Here is a 17,631-nt window from a genome sequence, read left to right as displayed (position 1 = left end):
GCTGCTGAAGATTCTCAAAAAAATTAAATAGATAACGTTCCTCTACGTACACACCCAATACTCTGCCTCTCAGGCCAACACTTACAAATAGGAAGGTTGAGTTCTAGGCTCCTTTCCCAGGGAATTATTAACACTATGCATTGCAGGTCATGTCCTTTGAAGAGGCTAAATCCTCTGGATGGTCCTAGAGGTGAGGGGATTGAGCTGCTGCTGGGGAGAACAAGACTGGAGGAAAGAGGGAAACCTTTCCCAGACTTACTGAATCAGAATCCACACTTTCAACAAGAACCATGGGTGACTCACTTGGACATTAATGTTTGAAAAGCACTACTTGGGGAGATTAGGTCAGCCTTGGACCTGCAAATGGCACAGCTGTTTAAAAATCAGGAACTTGATTTAGATCTTGCTGTGAGTTTATCTACAATAAAACATCACTTACCCACAGACACAGACTTTACGCAAATAAAAGCTTGAGGTTGTTAAGAAAACCCAAAAAGAGTACCTTAAGATAGAAGCAATACAATCTTATTAAAATTGGTTTCAACATAATGAGCTCATAATTCTCCCAAATATATTTATTTTTTTCTTAAAGTTTAAAGGTTGGAATTAAGCTCTGTGTTCTCCTGAATACTTAAGGAAAGTAGATCTATCTGCAATCCTACAACCGTCTTTGGAAACCCTAACGTTGGTGACGCTCATTCTGTAAAGAGAAAGAGTTCGGTGTCTGTTGAGACCAGACAAGAATCATTAGTATATTTGCATAATTAGGATATTAAAAATATCTAATACTGGTATAGTATTTTATTGTTTCAAAAACACTATCATATCCATTTTCTGACTTCATCTTAGGGACTGAAACATGACTCTATCCAGTTATGAAGTCTGAGACTAGCCTCCATTATCACATTTGATCTGTGTTTTCCCCAACATTAAAAGGAGCAGGAACTCAGGGAGGTAGCTAAACCATTTGTGCCAGCCATTTCATTTGGTTTTAAAATCAGGTTTGTGGCCAGGGCTGTGTGTTTCACTCCACACATGCACAAAGAAAACTCTATTACCAACTGAAATTTTATCGTCACTGTAGTCATTCTGCAAATGTGTAACCTCTGTTAGAAGAGGAAAGGAACAATAAAAAACACAGAGTTTAATATATACCCATCCAACACATGCACCTGCTGCAGTGTTGACATACTCATGACTACACGTTATATTTAATATACCATAAAGCCTTGGACTGTGAGTAACTTGTTCTGTGAGTGTTCCACAGGATGAGCAAACATAAGTACATTTTAACTTGGTAAAGAGCTATGTCTTGCAATACGAGGAGTATGTGATGCCAAACGTCACATGATCACAACAGAACCAATGGTTCTTGAAATTCGCTTTGATATACAAGTGCTTTGGATTACAAGCATGTTTCCAGAATGAATTATGCTTGCATATATGCAAGCTTACATATATATATGTACATATATATATACATACATATATAAGTATGCTTACATATATATATGTACTGCATATATATAATATATATATTATATATATATTATACTATAGCTTTAAAAGTGAGAGTTATATTAATATTGCCAAAATTAAGGCAAACTACTTATTTTAAAACTAAGACTATGGTGAGTCAGTTGCAATTATGAACTTCAAACAACCTCTTCATATGATGTGAGAATAAGAATGCATGGAAGGGTGGACACTGGGATACAGGCATAAATGATACATTTTCGCACACTGAGATTAGCAACCAGGTCCGGGAAGGGGCTGTCCAGCTCTTGGCTGGCCCAGGCCCTTAGGTAAAAACAACGAAATGAGTGAGATGTTATGATTAAAATGTCAACTCTGACCCCTCAAAAGACAGCTCATGGGGTGCTGCTAATTTTATTATGATGTTTTGACAACATTACATGATATTTTTAAATGGAGATAATTAGAAAAAGATGATTTATCAAGGGACAAAATAAAAAAATAGATATAATCTTAGTATTATCTCAAAAAAAAAAAGAAAGAAAAAAGAAAAAGGCAGATATAGGCAAAATCAAATGGTTATTTGATTTTTTTGTGGAACCCTTGAGAAAGCCCCCACATACTCAGGCAAAACCAAAAAAACCCAGTAGTAATCTGTCATTCTTCTTTATCAACATGTAAAATTTTATGGAAATTTGCCTTCTTAAATAAATGCAGACAATATCAACAACAGAAGAGGGTGTAGGTTTCTGCTATCATAGTCTTCACAGATCTTAGGGCATTTTTTGTAGTTTTATCTTTGTCTATATTGAGAGAGAGTCTATATACAAAGAATCCAAATTCAGTTTACTTGGTAATTTGTATTATCAAGCTCACCACGCAATATCATCAGAACTCCTCTTAGGAAAGTGACAGCTAATGCCAATACCTTTTCTCACTGCAATAATCTCCTACAACTTCTCAGAAATAAAGTGCTTGGCGATGTATTGCAACCCTTCACTTTTTTATGCTAACCTTCTCACTGAATTTGTTTCTCTAAGACTTTCTCTTGTTCTTCCTTCTTATCTCTTCTTATCCTGACTTTCTTCTTCTTATCCTGACTTCTTCTTATCCTGACTTTCTATAAACTCATTAAGGTGATATAAAGGGTTAGCAACAATTGCCCCTCCTCCAAGAAATTATGTAACAACTCAAATGAAACAAAATCAAAATACAAATGCTGCATAAAAAGTTCACCAGAATGTCATGACACTGTCCTTTCCCCTATAGTGATTAATCTCCAGTGGCTATTCCTTCCATGGGTCCTTCATTTTCAAAAGGAAGCTTCTAGAGACCAAGGGTCTAAACTGTGTTGTGTACACTGTGAGGATCCAAAATGAACCTGTTCCCTGTTTCATGAGTTAATATCTCATGTTTATATATAAGTATTATTATTAATGTCAACTCACATAGGTTTAAAATGACACCTGCTACATACACCACTATCTCCCCTGGCTTAATCCTAATAAATAATGATAGCCCAAATACCTGTGCCTCTGGGGGAAGTAGCTAGAAAATCAGATCCATACCAGCTGAAGGTGACTCACAGAGTATAGAGTTTGAACTGCTGTGTGGGCTCGTCTTAACCACAGTAACACCTGTTGTACCTGAATGACAGAGTTCAGCGCTATAAGAAAGCATTGTTGCTGCTTTGTATAAGACATAACTATATTTTTTTGAAGTCAAATTAGGTTAGTAACTTGCATGCCTGGCAAGTTACTGACCTAGGCTTCAAGGGAATTAAGGAGAGCTTATTTAACAATCGACCTCTTGAATTTTAAAGCCTGTGCCTTTTCTCAAGGTCATGGGGGATATACCAGTTTTTAAAAAGGGTTTCTGACGTGGCTCTTCCTTCCAGGGAACTCTCATTTAAATGATGAAAATGCAGAGAATTTTAAAAAGCAAAATAAGAATAACTTCAGAAGAACATTGACCAAGGAGTGGTCACTGAAGTATAAGATACAATTTAGAGTTTAAATCCCTGGTCCAGATGAGAGTGAAAGAAATTATCCTTGTACTCTCATCTCTCATGAAAACTACTGCGCATCTAAAACTCTTGCCATTAGATTCTACATTGTTTCCCATTTTACTTCTGACTTTTTAAAAAAATATTTTTTAAAAAGGTTTATTTATTTGAGAGAGATAGAGACAGTGTGAGTGGGGGTGCGGCAGAGAGCATGAGAGGGAGACAGAATCCCAAGTAAGCAGTGCAGAGCCCGATGCAGGGGCTTGAACTCACAAAACTGTGAGATCATGACCTGAGCTGAAATCAAGAGTCGAACACTCAACTGACTGAGCCACACAGGTGTCCTGTCCACTTCCTGGACACCTCTTTTCATTTGCTGAAGGCTTGGGCACTGAGCTCACTTTTTTTTCCCATAGTATTTAACTTTTCTCTACTGGCCCATTTTCAGCATGATTTCAAGCAGCTAATTTTTATTCTTGCATCCGTTATCATATTTTTTATCCTTAAAAATATAAAGTATACCCCACATTTGCTTCCAATATATTTAACACAATATGGCCAGAACAGACATTTTAAAAAATGTTTTTAAGTTTATTTATTTATCTTGAGAGAGACAGAGACAACACGTGAGCAGGGAAGGAGCAGAGAGAAAGGGAGAGAGAGAATCCCAAGCAGGCTTCACGTTGTCAGTGCAGAGCCCAATGCAGGGCTTGAACTCATGAAACTGTGAGATCACGACCCGAGCTGAAAATAAGAGTTGGACGCTTAACCCTCTGAGCCACCCAGGCGTCCCCAGAACAAACATTTTTTAGAATGAAAATTCAATTTGTGATTTATGACAAAAATGCCATCAAATTTTTCCCATTGTATTTCTGATGAAATCTCAACCTCAGCCTTTGTTATATTAGTGTTGGTCCCCCTTCCCCTTTGCTGTCTATTCTCTAACAACACTGGATCTCTTCTAGTTCCTCATAAGTACTCTGTTCTCTCGCTTTCAAAAACTCTCCTTGCTCAGCCTGGGACTTCTCACTCTCCTCGCCAAGATTTTCTTCCTCCAAGTACCAGTTTCAACATCACTGGGCAAGGCAGCCTTCCCTGCCTGCTTCCCAGCTTGACAAATTATAATCTCCATTCTTTCTCCAAATCCCGTTCTGAGAGGTAAATCGCCTGTTCCCATATTTTAGCAATCATCTAAAACTTTACCAAATTCATCATCATAATCCTTATCCATCTTTCTTTGTATTTCTACCCCCATAACCCCCAGCCTTTTGAGTGGTGAGATGAACTCGGAAAATGGCTTTTTCCAAGCATGGGGAAAGGATACAGCAAGCAAGTTCATTCAACATTATCCTCAGGCTGCGGTTCACGTAGTTGGAAGCTGTGCTACACCAGTTTCTTTAGCTATTTTCACACATAATAAACACATTTACGGGCATAAGAACTAGAGAAACTGCATTTTTTTAATCCTATAGGCACAATGCCTCAGGGGCAGCTTGTTCAAAGTCTTCACTCAGCACTCTTTTCAAAATAGAATTAAATAGAATTCATTTTAATTCCAAAAATCTGGATGTCATAAGAAAGTCATTTTTTCTGACTCCAAGTACTCTCAATTAATGTAAAGTCAAGACAAAACACTATTCCAACAGAAAGCAGAGCATCAGAACACTGTTGGAAATGTTATCATTCAAAGATCTAGACAAAGATAACCACATCTGAAAGAGAGGGAGCCCCTGGCTTGTCAGAGGGCTGGAGCAACTAGGTTATGCATTTTCAACAGAAAAGCAAATAAGGACACTTACGCATGTCACCGAAGGCCCCCTTTGTCACTTTGGTGGCACGTAACACCACTACTGTGAACTTGTGGGAATACTGGTGCTCCACCTGGAAACAAATAATAGTAAATTACAAATTAGCTTCCAAGATAGGATCCAAGCAAACTATGCTCGTTGTTTCCTTGAGACTGGTTGAAAACATTCAGGGTGAAGGGAAGTAACATTCATACCAGAAACATCCTTTGATCCCAGGGCTGCTCCTTATTCGATTCTCTCTCTCCTCTCTCCCACCACAGAATTATTGAGAAGTTTAGATCATGCTTTAAAAAATGTCACTACGACTTGACTGCTGGAACTTTTCTGCTGTCAGGTTTACCAAGCTTGAGGGAAAATGTAAATCAGGACTGCAAGCCTTCTAGGAAGACAATCAGGCTTTGTACTGAATGATGAGGAAGCCCTGGCTTAGAGAGGCAAAGTCAGAGCAAGATGTTTGCATTATTCAGATTTGTTTGCTTTTATTGTTACTGTTCAATGAAAGTTTTCTTTGGCAAGATATTTCCAGAGCAGTTTTAAAAATCTTTTGGATCCAAGGCAATGACTGGAAAACTACTTATGTTAATTTTAATGCATTTGTTATAAACCATATGTAACGATGTTAAAATTTTCTATTAGCCCAATAGCTTGTATGCACATAATAAATAATAACTGGTTGAAGATTATTAAATACTTCACCTAACTTGAAAGTAGTCACTAAACAACTCTATCAACCAAAACAGAGTAAGGAAGCAGGAATTCACTAAGTTCTCTGAGCAACTGGAAAGATTACAAAATCTTTATCTGAAGCTCAAGCACGTTTCATCTTAGAAGAAGCACACACTTATAAGCTACTCCTATCTTTCCTGACTTTAAACAGACTTGCTTAACACTTTAAAAAGTCCATAATTGATTTTAAAAAGGTAAGATACTGGCAATACTGAAAAATGAGTAATGACAGTCTAAAATCGAGGAGGTAGAAAAAACTATAAAACAGATTCATATATAGGACCAGCAGTAGTGAGATATAGAACCAAAAGTTATATAACATTCAACAGTTTCTGAAGATATCACTCTCTCAATAGAATAATTTATGTTCAGATTTGTAATGTAGCATCAGGAAGAGGTGAAGTCCTGAATGATGAGCATACTTTATTTAAAAAGGCAGAGAAGCATATAAAATCTTTCAAGATAATTCTTACTCAAGTTTATTATAAATTGAAGAGAAATATCTTCTATAGCCAGAGGTGCCTGAGTAGTCAAAGTTTTATTCTGTATAAATGAAATTATCAATTATAAATTAAATGAATGCTTGTAAAAAAAAAAAGTGTGTTGCCCTATACAACTGAAAATAACACACACTGACCCCACCAAAAAAAAAAAAAAAAAACTTCACTGTATTAGTTGGAGACTTCAATACCCCTCTATCAGAAATAGAACCATCAGGCAGCAAATTAATAAGGACACGTTGGAACTCAACAGCACCATCAGTCAACTAGATATAATTGACATTATGGGCTACTTCATCCAACACCAGAATACACATTCATAAGCTCATGTTGAACAATCATACGATACATACTCTCAGACGACAATTGAATTAAACTGGCAATCAAAACTGAATGACATCTGGAAAATCACAAAGTACTTGGAGATTAAATAACTCACTTTTAAATAACACATATGCCAAAGAAGTCTCAAGAGAGATTTTTAAATATTTGGAACTAAATGAAAATGAAACTACAACTTATCAAAATTTGGGGGATGCAGCAAAAGTAGTGCTTAGAGGGAAATGAAATAATATGTATTTTGACATACATATTATTTCATATATACATATATTTCAAGTTTTATTTCATGATATGCATATATGAAAAAAGAAAGATCTAAAATCAATCACCTAAGTGTCTACTAGAAAAAGAAAAGCAAAAATTAAGTCCAAAGTAAGCAGAAGAAACAGTAAAAATTCGAGCAGGAATGAATAAAATTGAAAATGGAAAATCAACAAAGAAAATCATTGACACTAAAAGTTGGTTCTTTGAAAAGAGTAACAAAATTGATAAGCCAGGCTACATAAGAAAAAAAAGAGAGCACAAATTATAAATATCATAAATGAATGAGGGAAGTTCACTCCAGATTCTATGGACATTAAAAAGATAATAAAGGAATACTATGAACAACTCCAAGCCCACAATTTAATAACCTAGATGAAATGGACCAGTTCCTTGAAAGACATAATCTACCAAAACTCACACAAATGGAAACAGACAAGCTGAATAGGCCTATATATATAAATAAATTGAATCAATACCTAACCTTCCAAAACAGAAAGCACCAGGCCCTGATGGATTCACTGGTAATTCTACTAAACACTTAAGGAAGAAATTACACCAATACTCTCCAGTCTCTTCCAGAAGACAGAAGCAGAAGATACAGTGCCTAACTCATTTCATGAAGCCAGCATTACCCTGATAACAAACCTGACAGAGACATTACAAGGAAAAAATATAAACCCACTACCGACCACTATCTATCATAAACATAGATGAAAAAGTTCTCAACAAATTATTAGCAAATAGAATCCAATAATATATACAAGGAAATATAACCACAAGCAAGTGGGATTTACCGTAGGTATGCAAGGCTGGTTTAGCATTCAAAAACCAAATAATGTAGTCCATTACATAAACAGGCGAAACAAGAAAAATAACATGATCATATCAACAGCGCAAAGAAATCATTTGACAAAATTCAACACCTATTTAGGATAAAAACTCTCAGCAATCAAAGAATAGATGGGAACTTTCTCAACCTGATAAAGAACATAGGTTTTATTTATATTTATATATAACTAAAGTGAGATTCTGAGAGGTTAAATAATTTCCCAGTATCTCATAGATAGGAAAAGTTAAACTTGAATTAGACTCCATTCTTGCTGTCCCCAATGTCTTCACTCTTTGTACATTCCTTCACTTACACAGAGAATAATACCAAATACCCACACCTTTAGTGAAAAAGGCTGTTTTCATTTATTAAAGTGGTACAGTTATCATCTAGTCTGTCTGGTATACCTGTAGTTGATCTGATGTTCCTCTAGTAACTGAGTTATTTCCTGTATCATTCAGCTGTTTTAATCTGCTTTTATTTCCATTAGCCTCAATTCTGTCTTAACTATAATGAATGAAATACTTGCAAACCATTCATAGGAAATAGGGGACAAATCAACCATTTCTTGGTTCTTATAAGTTAATTTCAGAAACACGATAAATCTTCAGATCACCTGTAAGTTATTTTCAAAACATGAGTGTCAAAATCATGCCCATCTCCTTATAAGAGCTGTAAAGATTATAATATCTGTAAAGTAAATACAAATTCTTTGAGAAAAATGTTTAGTTTTAATCAAATCCAAATACTTTTTGATAATTCTTTGAAACATCCGGGGGCCAATATCAGTTATAATTTCAAACTAGTATGGACTAGACTAGCTTCCGACTTGGATAGGAGACTTTTGGTTATGTCTCAGGGGTGGTGCCAGAGGAAATGATATTATTGAATCCATAACCAGTGTTCCCTGGAGGAAACTGATGACTCAGCACAATGCTAGTTGGTAGTTGGCAAAAAGAGATGCCATATTTCAATTGAGATGTCAAATATAAGCTCAATACACTGACTCAGCCACCAAGATTAAGCTTTGCCTTCAGGTCTTGGATTACCTTACTTTGAGTGTCTTTTTCATCCCTAATCTTTTCCATCGTGAAAATCATGACCCTTTTTCGTCTCACAATTTCCCGGTCGTTATGAAAATAGCTACTGTATTAAATTCATTTTGGAGAATTATATTAACAACTGTAACTAAAATGGGCATTGGAAACAAGAACCAGTTTGTAAAAAGTCGATTTGATGATTGTTCTAATCTGTTGAAAGTTCTACTGTTATAAAGAACCGAAGAAATAATCATAAAACAAATCTGATGGAAGAGAAGGTACATTCTGCATGCAAATAGTTTTCTTTCTCTACTCAACTGTCATTGCTTAACTTTAAGTTAAACTAAAACCAAAGACTGTTGGTATGATAAAGACTGCGGAATCTCATTACCGAACCCAGAGATTGTCATCACCACAATCAGCAACAGGCAATTTCAAACAGATCTCAGAAATGTTTTTAAAAGAATTGCTGCATTGATGCCATCTAAGAGTTAGGATAGTGTTTTAGATAAGATACCTATTCTTGGTTTCACTTCCTGGTGTGGAGTTTCATTCTGATGTATTTGAGAGGCACAGGCATTGTGTTACTACTACTCTCTCACATTTTTTAAGAGTGACCAGTTTAACTATTTACAACCTACAATTCTATCTAAACTCTCAGAATTCTCAGTCATGGATTGCTATGTGCACAAATTATCCTAATGCCCCAAACACCCAATTTGTCAACAGAATTTGTTAGTTCTAGCGGAGTTAGATTTTTCTTCATTAAAAGAAAATCATAATCAGAAATCTGATTTTTTTTTCTCCCTCATCAACAAGAAACTTTCCACTTACACAATACGTATGTATATATCAAATACAGTAATAACATATTATACCATAATAAATATGCCTATATATGTTTAAAAATTGAAGTATGATATAGGGTTCGTTTTCACTGATGTTAGAAGATTTTAAGTCCTATTTAATTGGGATTACTGAGACTGTTCTAGCAGAAAACCAGTCTAAAAAAAATTTGATGGTGACAGCTTACATCTAAAATACTCACTTAATGCCACATTCACCATAAATTTATAGTGACTATAACATCTTCAAAATACCTAAAATGAATCAGTCACCCGAATCTTTAGCACCTGAATTTTAATTCAGATATAGATTCTGGTCCAATGGGTAATTAAGTAGCTACAGCACCACACACACACACACACACAATTTTTTTAACATCGGCTTTTTTCCTACTTCAATACCCCTGAAGAAACGCACACTGGTCTTGGAGTAATGATGGCAGAGCTAAGGCCCATGAGGTAGAGAGGTACACCTTGATTCTCCTGGAGGGGCTCTTTATTTTTTTTATCTTTTTAAAAGTTTATTTATTTTGAGAGAGAGAGAGAGAGAGAGAGAGAGAGAGTGTGAGCAGAGAAGTGACAGAGAGAGGGGGAAAGAAAGGATCCCAAGCAGGCTCCACACTGTCAGTGCAGAGTCCAAAGCAGGGCTCCAGCTCACAAACCATGAGATCATGACCTGAGCTGAAACAGAGTGGGACGCTTAACTGACTGAGCCACCCAGGTGCCCCTCCTTCTCCTGGAGAGGCTCTTTAGAACACATGAAGCACCATCTGCTTGAAAACTTGAAAAGGTTTCCCCATTCTTAAAGATGTTTTGGGTGGCAGAAATACTTATTTGGTTTAGAATTACTGATCTAGGTAATATGTCGTGTTCATTCAAATCTAAGGTGTCTTTGCGTGGATGATCTTCAGATGTGTACACGAAGTCTAGTAGATCCAAACATTTGAAAGTGTAGATATATTTACAGATGCCATTTGGGGTAATTTTATTTTTATTTTATTTTTAGGGACTTTATTTTATTATCTTTATTTTAAGGGACTTCTTAAAAACCTTCTCTTGGTCTTACTGTGTCTTTGTCATTAAGCAGTAAAAGATTCATAACTAAACAATATAAACCTAAGCCAAAAGGGTATTTACAATAAATTGCCTTATATTTTCTCAGTTTTTCCTGCCTTGGTTTCCTCATCTGTAAAATGGCAATTATTTTACCAATGACATGGGATTTGTCAAGGGTCCCCTGAAACAAATCCAGACTCCAACATGAGAATTTCACATAGAGCAATATCGAATGTCAAGTTGGAGGGATAATTTAGCCATCTGCAAAACTCTGTCAAGATCAGACTTTCTCTCTCTTCTGGGGATTATGCAGAAGCACTACCAATTTCAAGTAATGGGGAACTCCACTTGTGATAATGGCAGATTAAACAATCTGGATTACCACTTCCCACAGAAAATAACTGAAAACTGGATAAGGTTTTACAAAGCGGGTAAAGGTTTTCCTAAAAGTAACTGTGACTGACGTTGGGGTATTCAGATTAAACATTACTTCTGGGTGTGTGTGTGTGTGTTAGGGTGTTTCCAAATTACATTATCATTTGAATCAGGGGACTCAGAAAAGTAGATTGCTTTCTCCCAGGGTGGGTTGGCATCATCCAATCTGTTGGGGGCCTGAACAAAACAAAAAGAGGAATATGTCTCTTTTCTCCGAGTTTCACTGCTTGAGCTGAAACCCCTCATTTTATCTTCTCCTGACCTTAGACTGCTATTTATACCATTAGCCCCCTGAGTTCTCCAGCCTCCAGAACTGGACTGAATTAAACCCCCATCTTTCCTGGGTCTCCAGTTTGCAGATGGCAGAATGGGTGACTTCACGGCCTCCATAACCACATGACACAATTCCTCAAAATAAATCTCCATATCTAGATCTATCTGCTATGGTCTGAATATTTGTGTCCCCCAAAATTCATTTGCTGAAATCTTAACCCCTCAAAGATTAGGAGATGGGAGTTTTGGGAGGTATAAGGAACTCTCATGAATGGATTAGCGTCTTTATGAAAGAGAATCTAGACAGATTCCTTGCCTCTTCTACCTTATGAGGACGGAGTGGCTACAAACCAGGAAGAGGGTCCTCACCAAATGCAGCCATGCTGGCTCCTCAATCTTGGACTTTGCAGCCGCCAGAACTCTGAGCAATAAATTTCTTTTGCTTACAAGCTAAATCCAGACTCTATGTCCTATCGATTCTGTTTCTCTGGAGAACACTGACTAATACAGTAACAAAGAACTAACAATATAGAAAGGCCTTAACTACCAGGAGGGAGATCAAAAGTCAAAGAGCACAGCAAACCAGAGAGGTAAGCATGGTTTTGCCACAGGGGCATTTGCTGATCCAGAGAGGAGGAGGCTGAGACTAAGCAGAGCACTGACGAAGGATGAGTACCCTAGTAAACCACCCACCCCCCTGTTTTAAGTTGAAACTGCCAGAGACTGCACCATAGGGAATGACTGGTATCAGGGAAAGATTAGAAGCTTATCGCTACCCATCCTTTTTTCACTTTTCTAGAACTTGGTAGTGCTCACATACACAAAATATGCTATTTGCCATAAAAACTATTAGTTTTGCCCAGTGCTAGGCTTTTACAATAGGAATTTTGCCACCTTTATATTTTTGATTTCTCAGTAGCAGTATCTTACCTTCTGAGGTCCCTTGGCTGGAAATGCCTGTCTTTACTGTGTCTAGAGAATACTTTGTACACATATCAACTTACTATTTATAAAAGCCCTGTGAGGCAGACACAGCAGGTACCATTCATACTGTTTTCCACACGAAGCGGCTAAAACTCAGTTGAGGTGCTCATGAGCACGTAACTAAAGACAGGAACCAGCAGTAGAATACTAGTTCTTTGACAACTTACCCAGCGCCCCCCACCCCATGTTACCATAATAATCGAGAATAATAGCTTTCCACTTTCTTGGTAAAATTTCCAGTCATCCCACAATAATGTTTTTCAAAGCTCCCTGCATTTAGCAGGCAGTCAGTCATGCTAGCATACCCATGTGGTTGACTGTCTCTCATGGGAGGACAACCTTAGGTTCTGTGGAAGTGGGACAGTGGCCCCCCATTGCTAATAGGTGGTGGGAAGAACTGTGGATTCTTTTTCATTCCAGGAAATGACTCATTTTCAGAGTAAAAAGCTGGAAATTTTTATAAATCTTTTATACTTGATCTATTCTTGTAAAATTGGTCTCCTTGGTCCAAAAGAATTTTAATAAATCCTGGAGACACAAACATCCTTCAGGTTGGAAAGAATCTCACAACTGTAAACATATGGAAACTGAATTCTGCCATAGGTTTATCACTCCATTTTCTACCAAGTTCTTAAAAGCCAGCACTATGGGAAGCAAGAAAACTTGCTGGATGTCAATTGCTGCATCAGCCTACGGGATTCTCCAACATGCCACTGCATCACAGGGGTGGTGAAAATAAGGCCAATCTTCTGTGCCTTGAGGCAGCCAAAACTGTGTTAGCCTGTCTGACACCACTCATTACAAGTTAGCTGACTTAATTTTCCCCATCTTTCCTTTTTACTAAAATTGTTCTGTGTTGAGTATACCCATTTACATATTTTGAAAAGCATCTCGAAAACTAGAGCAGGGAATTTTGTCACTGAAACAATTTACACAGACACACACACATACACACGCAGTCTTTTTCATACATACACAGAAAGAACAAGAAGAAAGAACAAAATTATAAAGCACTTGGGATCCTCTTCCTGTAAAGGGGATATAAGTTGGAATAGTAATTAACTGTCCCACTCTGAAGCTGGGAAAGGTCATGAAAACTGTGATACAGGTATGTGGTTTGCATGCTTCATCATATGAAATGCCACATAGGTAATGACTATGGCCTAAGTATTTAGCTACTGTTAAAATGAGAGAAAGGATGACAGCAATGAGTTTTAAAATATCTAGATGCAGTTTTATTTTTAAATATACTCTGCCATGTTAAAAGAAGAAACTAGGGGTGCCTGCATGGCTCAGTTTGGTTAATAATCTGACTTCAGCTCAGGTCATGATTTCACAGATCTTGAGTTCGAGCCCCGCATCAAGTTCTGAGCTGACAGGGGAGAGCCTGCTTTGGATTCTCTGTCTCCCACTCTCTCTGCCCCTGCCCACCCCCACTCTCTCTCTCTCCCTCCCTCTCTCTCAAAAAATAAATAAACATTTAAAAAAAGAAGAAGAAGAAACTAAATGGCCAGTTCACAGGTCATCTGACAAGAGACAGGTGAGGACTGTATGACGCTCAGTAATAAAGCCTGGTCAGATTAGGTAGAAGAGTGAAGGTCATTTGAAATAACAATGTTCTCTGAAATGTAGTACACTCCAACCATACTGAACTTCTTTCATTCCTTAAATGAACTTTCTCATCGCCACACTACCTCATATTTGTTTTTTCCAATCCAGAAAAGTAATTTTCTCCCTCTTCACTTAACTTCTACTAAACTTTCAGGTCTGTGTCACTCCCTCTAGGAATTTCAGAAGGATTCCAATTATTAGTTATTCCCAGAGTTATTAGTTTTATTAGTTTTTTATTTATTTTTTTAGTTATTGTGATTGTCTCTGATCAGAGCCCTTTCTATTTTTTTTTAATTTTTTTTTTTTTTAACATTTATTTATTTTTGAGACAGAGAGAGATAGAGCATGAACCGGGGAGGGGCAGAGAGAGAGGGAGACACAGAATCTGAAACAGGCTCCAGGCTCTGAGCTGTCAGCACAGAGCCCGACGCGGGGCTCGAACTCACGGACCGCGAGATCATGACCTGAGCCGAAGTCAGCCGCTTAACCGACTGAGCCACCCAGGCGCCCCTCAGAGCCCTTCCTAAATATTATGGTTAGCGTGTAAATAAATGTTTGGGTAAGCTCAGTTCAAGGACTCTGTTTGATTCACTTTTGCATCCCCAGTGCCTACTGACAACTGACAGGGAGTGGTACACAATGGGCATTCAATAAATAATGATAAGTGCTCAGGAAAAAAAAAAAACTGCGATAGATTTAGAGGTAGAATGAATTGAAAATCCAAATGTTAGGATTCATAATTATTGTTGGTTTTTGTCTCAAGCTCAGGGTTATAGACTTTAACCTTATCTTCCTTCTTCGTTTTCAGTCTCTAGTGCCAAATTTCATGTTTAAGTTGAAGAGTGAACACTTTGGTTAAATTCTCTGAAAGGGATAGAAATTACCCACCACTCTTGAAATGGTAAGGTGAGAAACATTAATCTGTGCATAAGATATAAAAACTCAATTAGTATGAAAAATAACAAAAGGAACCTACCTTCATTGTTGAAATGCATCTATAGAAAATCAGAATTGGGAAAGTAGGAGACTGTTTCAGAAAACAAAGATCATCTCATTTTATGATTGTATTTTATTTTCATGAGTCTTTGAATCAATCATCTCATTTTAAACACTGATTGTATGTCTTTTAAAAACACCACACTTTAAATATAAGGAAAAATATAAATTGCAAGTAAAAAAGATGCACACACTAATCAAAGAAACCAGAGGGTTCAAATTAATAAAAGACAAAGTAAAATTTAGAACAAGTTATTATTAGAGATAAAAAAAGGACCTAATGATAAAGCATCAATTAGACAGAAATATATACATTCAGAAGTTATATGAACTAATAACATATCTTCATAATTCATAAAGCAAAAGTTTTAAAATGGAATATACTGTTGTATATGGAACATTGATAAAGAAATTCAGTAAGTTCACTGGATCTACAAAAATTGATTCCATTTTGATATAAATGCAACAACTACTTGGATGATACTCTTTACCCACAGGGGATACATTCCAAGCAACCCCACATCCCCATCCCACCCCCCACCTCCCACTCCAGCCATGGATGCCTGAAACCATGGATAGTACAAACTCTCTATATACTGTTTTTTTTCTTAAACATATGTCTGTATGATAAAGTTTGTTTATAGATTAGATGCAGTAAGAGATTAACAATAACCGATAATAAAATGGAACAAAATAACAATAAACCGTAATAAAAGTTATGTGAATGTGCTCTCTCTCTCAAAATGTCTTGTATTGGACTCACCCTCCCGTGATCTTGTGAGATGATAAAATGCCTACGTGATGAGATGAAGTGAGGTGAATGACACAGGCTTTGTGACACAGTGTTAGGCTATTACTGACCTTTTGACAATATATCCGGAGGATCATCTATTTCTGTATAAAAGCTGACCACAGGTCACTGAAACAGCAGGCAAGTGGGGATACTATAAAAGGTTTTTTACTGAAAAATACAATACACTCCAGAGAGACTTAAAGATAATCTAAATAACATTCATCTGGATTAGATTCATGGGTTATTAATGGGTTGGAAGACTCAACAATGTTATCATGTCATCCCTCCCTTCATTGGTCTATAGAATCATTACAGTGCCATTAAAAATTCCAGCAGTTTTGTGTGTGTGTGTGTGTGTGTGTGTGTGTGTGTGTGTGTGTATGTGTGTGTGTAAACTGACAAACTGATTGCAAAATTTATGTGGAAATGCAGAAGACTGATAATAGCCACGGCAATCTTAAAGAAGAAAAGTTGGAGGATTTACACTATCATACAGAAGATACATTTCAAAGCTACAGAAATTCAGATGGACATATAACTGGTATTATATAACAAAGACTAATAGACCAATAGAACAGAATAGAAATCAAGCCACACACATATGGCTGCTTGATTTACAGTAGAGGCACTGCTACCATTCAGTGAGGGGATGATGGTTATCAGGAGACTAGATAGTCTGTAGTATATTCAGATATGAAAATTGAAACGTGAAAGTGTGGAAATTGAAATGTGAAGTGTGAAAGTGTGGAATTCTGCTGCTCACAACAACATGAATGAATCTCACAGATATAACGTTGAATGCAGGTATCTATATGAAGGTCAAAAACAGACAAAACTTATCTGTGGTAATAGAAGTCAAACATTGGTTACCTTTGTGGGGTTTATTGACTGGAAAGGACATGAACAACTCTTCTGGGTTACCTCTAATGCTGTGTATTTTTATCTGGATGATGGTGGAATATATAGGTTATATATTCATGAGTGAATATATAGGTTAATATCCATCAAGCTGAACAGTTAAGATTTATGCACTTTATTTATGTCACCCCTCAATTGAAAAAAAAAAGACTCCAACAGGAAGAACAGCTTGCAAAGAAAACTAAGAAGGAACCTATTGCAAGAAAATAGGAAACAGAACCAGGGAAATCGGAAACAGAACCACAGAAAATTGAGAAGAGTTTTAGAAAAAGTATGACCAGTATGGGTGGGGGAGTACTGAAGAGTCCATTGAATTCAGAGCCAAAAGAGGCCCTCGATGGATTTTTTTTTTTGTGAAGTGGGAAAGCTGAGTCCAGTTTTTAATGATTCAGGTTGTGAATGGAGGAGAAGAAAGCACTAGAAAACAACTGTAATATGTTAATCACGGCTACCCAGGCAGGGAAAGAGAGAGAGGATGGTAGCTAGAGAAGGATGTAGAGTAAGAGAACAGTGTTTCATTTTAAGTAATAATAAGGCTGTGGATTATTCCTTAAAATCCATAAAAACTATTTTTAGTCCATATAAACCTAACCTAACTGGATCTCAAGTGTTGAATTCAGCAAAACAATTGCTCCTTTGTTTCTCTGATCAGAAGAGAAGGTGAGTACTTCCAACTGAGTTTGGAAAATACATACTAAAATTTGAAATGACTCAACTCTTTCCTCATAAT

The 17,631-nt window shown here is 36.8% G+C and overlaps 1 protein-coding gene across 6 annotated transcripts in view; it reads right to left on the bottom strand.

Moving 5' to 3' along the window:
- PLA2G4A (phospholipase A2 group IVA) overlaps positions 1–17,631 on the bottom strand; it is a 158,686-nt gene that overhangs the window by 108,402 nt on the left and 32,653 nt on the right. For 5 of the 6 annotated variants that reach the window (XM_027074337.2, XM_053209800.1, XM_027074338.2 and 2 more), the window contains one exon: positions 5,281–5,362. In XM_027074337.2, the coding sequence (XP_026930138.1) occupies positions 5,281–5,362 (82 nt within the window). Of the gene's footprint in view, positions 1–5,280; positions 5,363–5,483; positions 6,027–17,631 lie in introns of those variants that run through there. The other variant, XM_027074340.2, reaches the window with a different exon arrangement.

Source organism: Acinonyx jubatus, chromosome E4 (genome assembly GCF_027475565.1).
Source record: "Acinonyx jubatus isolate Ajub_Pintada_27869175 chromosome E4, VMU_Ajub_asm_v1.0, whole genome shotgun sequence".
Classification (NCBI taxonomy): Eukaryota; Metazoa; Chordata; class Mammalia; order Carnivora; family Felidae; genus Acinonyx; species Acinonyx jubatus.
Note: the sequence above shows the minus strand (reverse complement) of the source record. Positions and strands in the feature narration are given on the sequence as shown.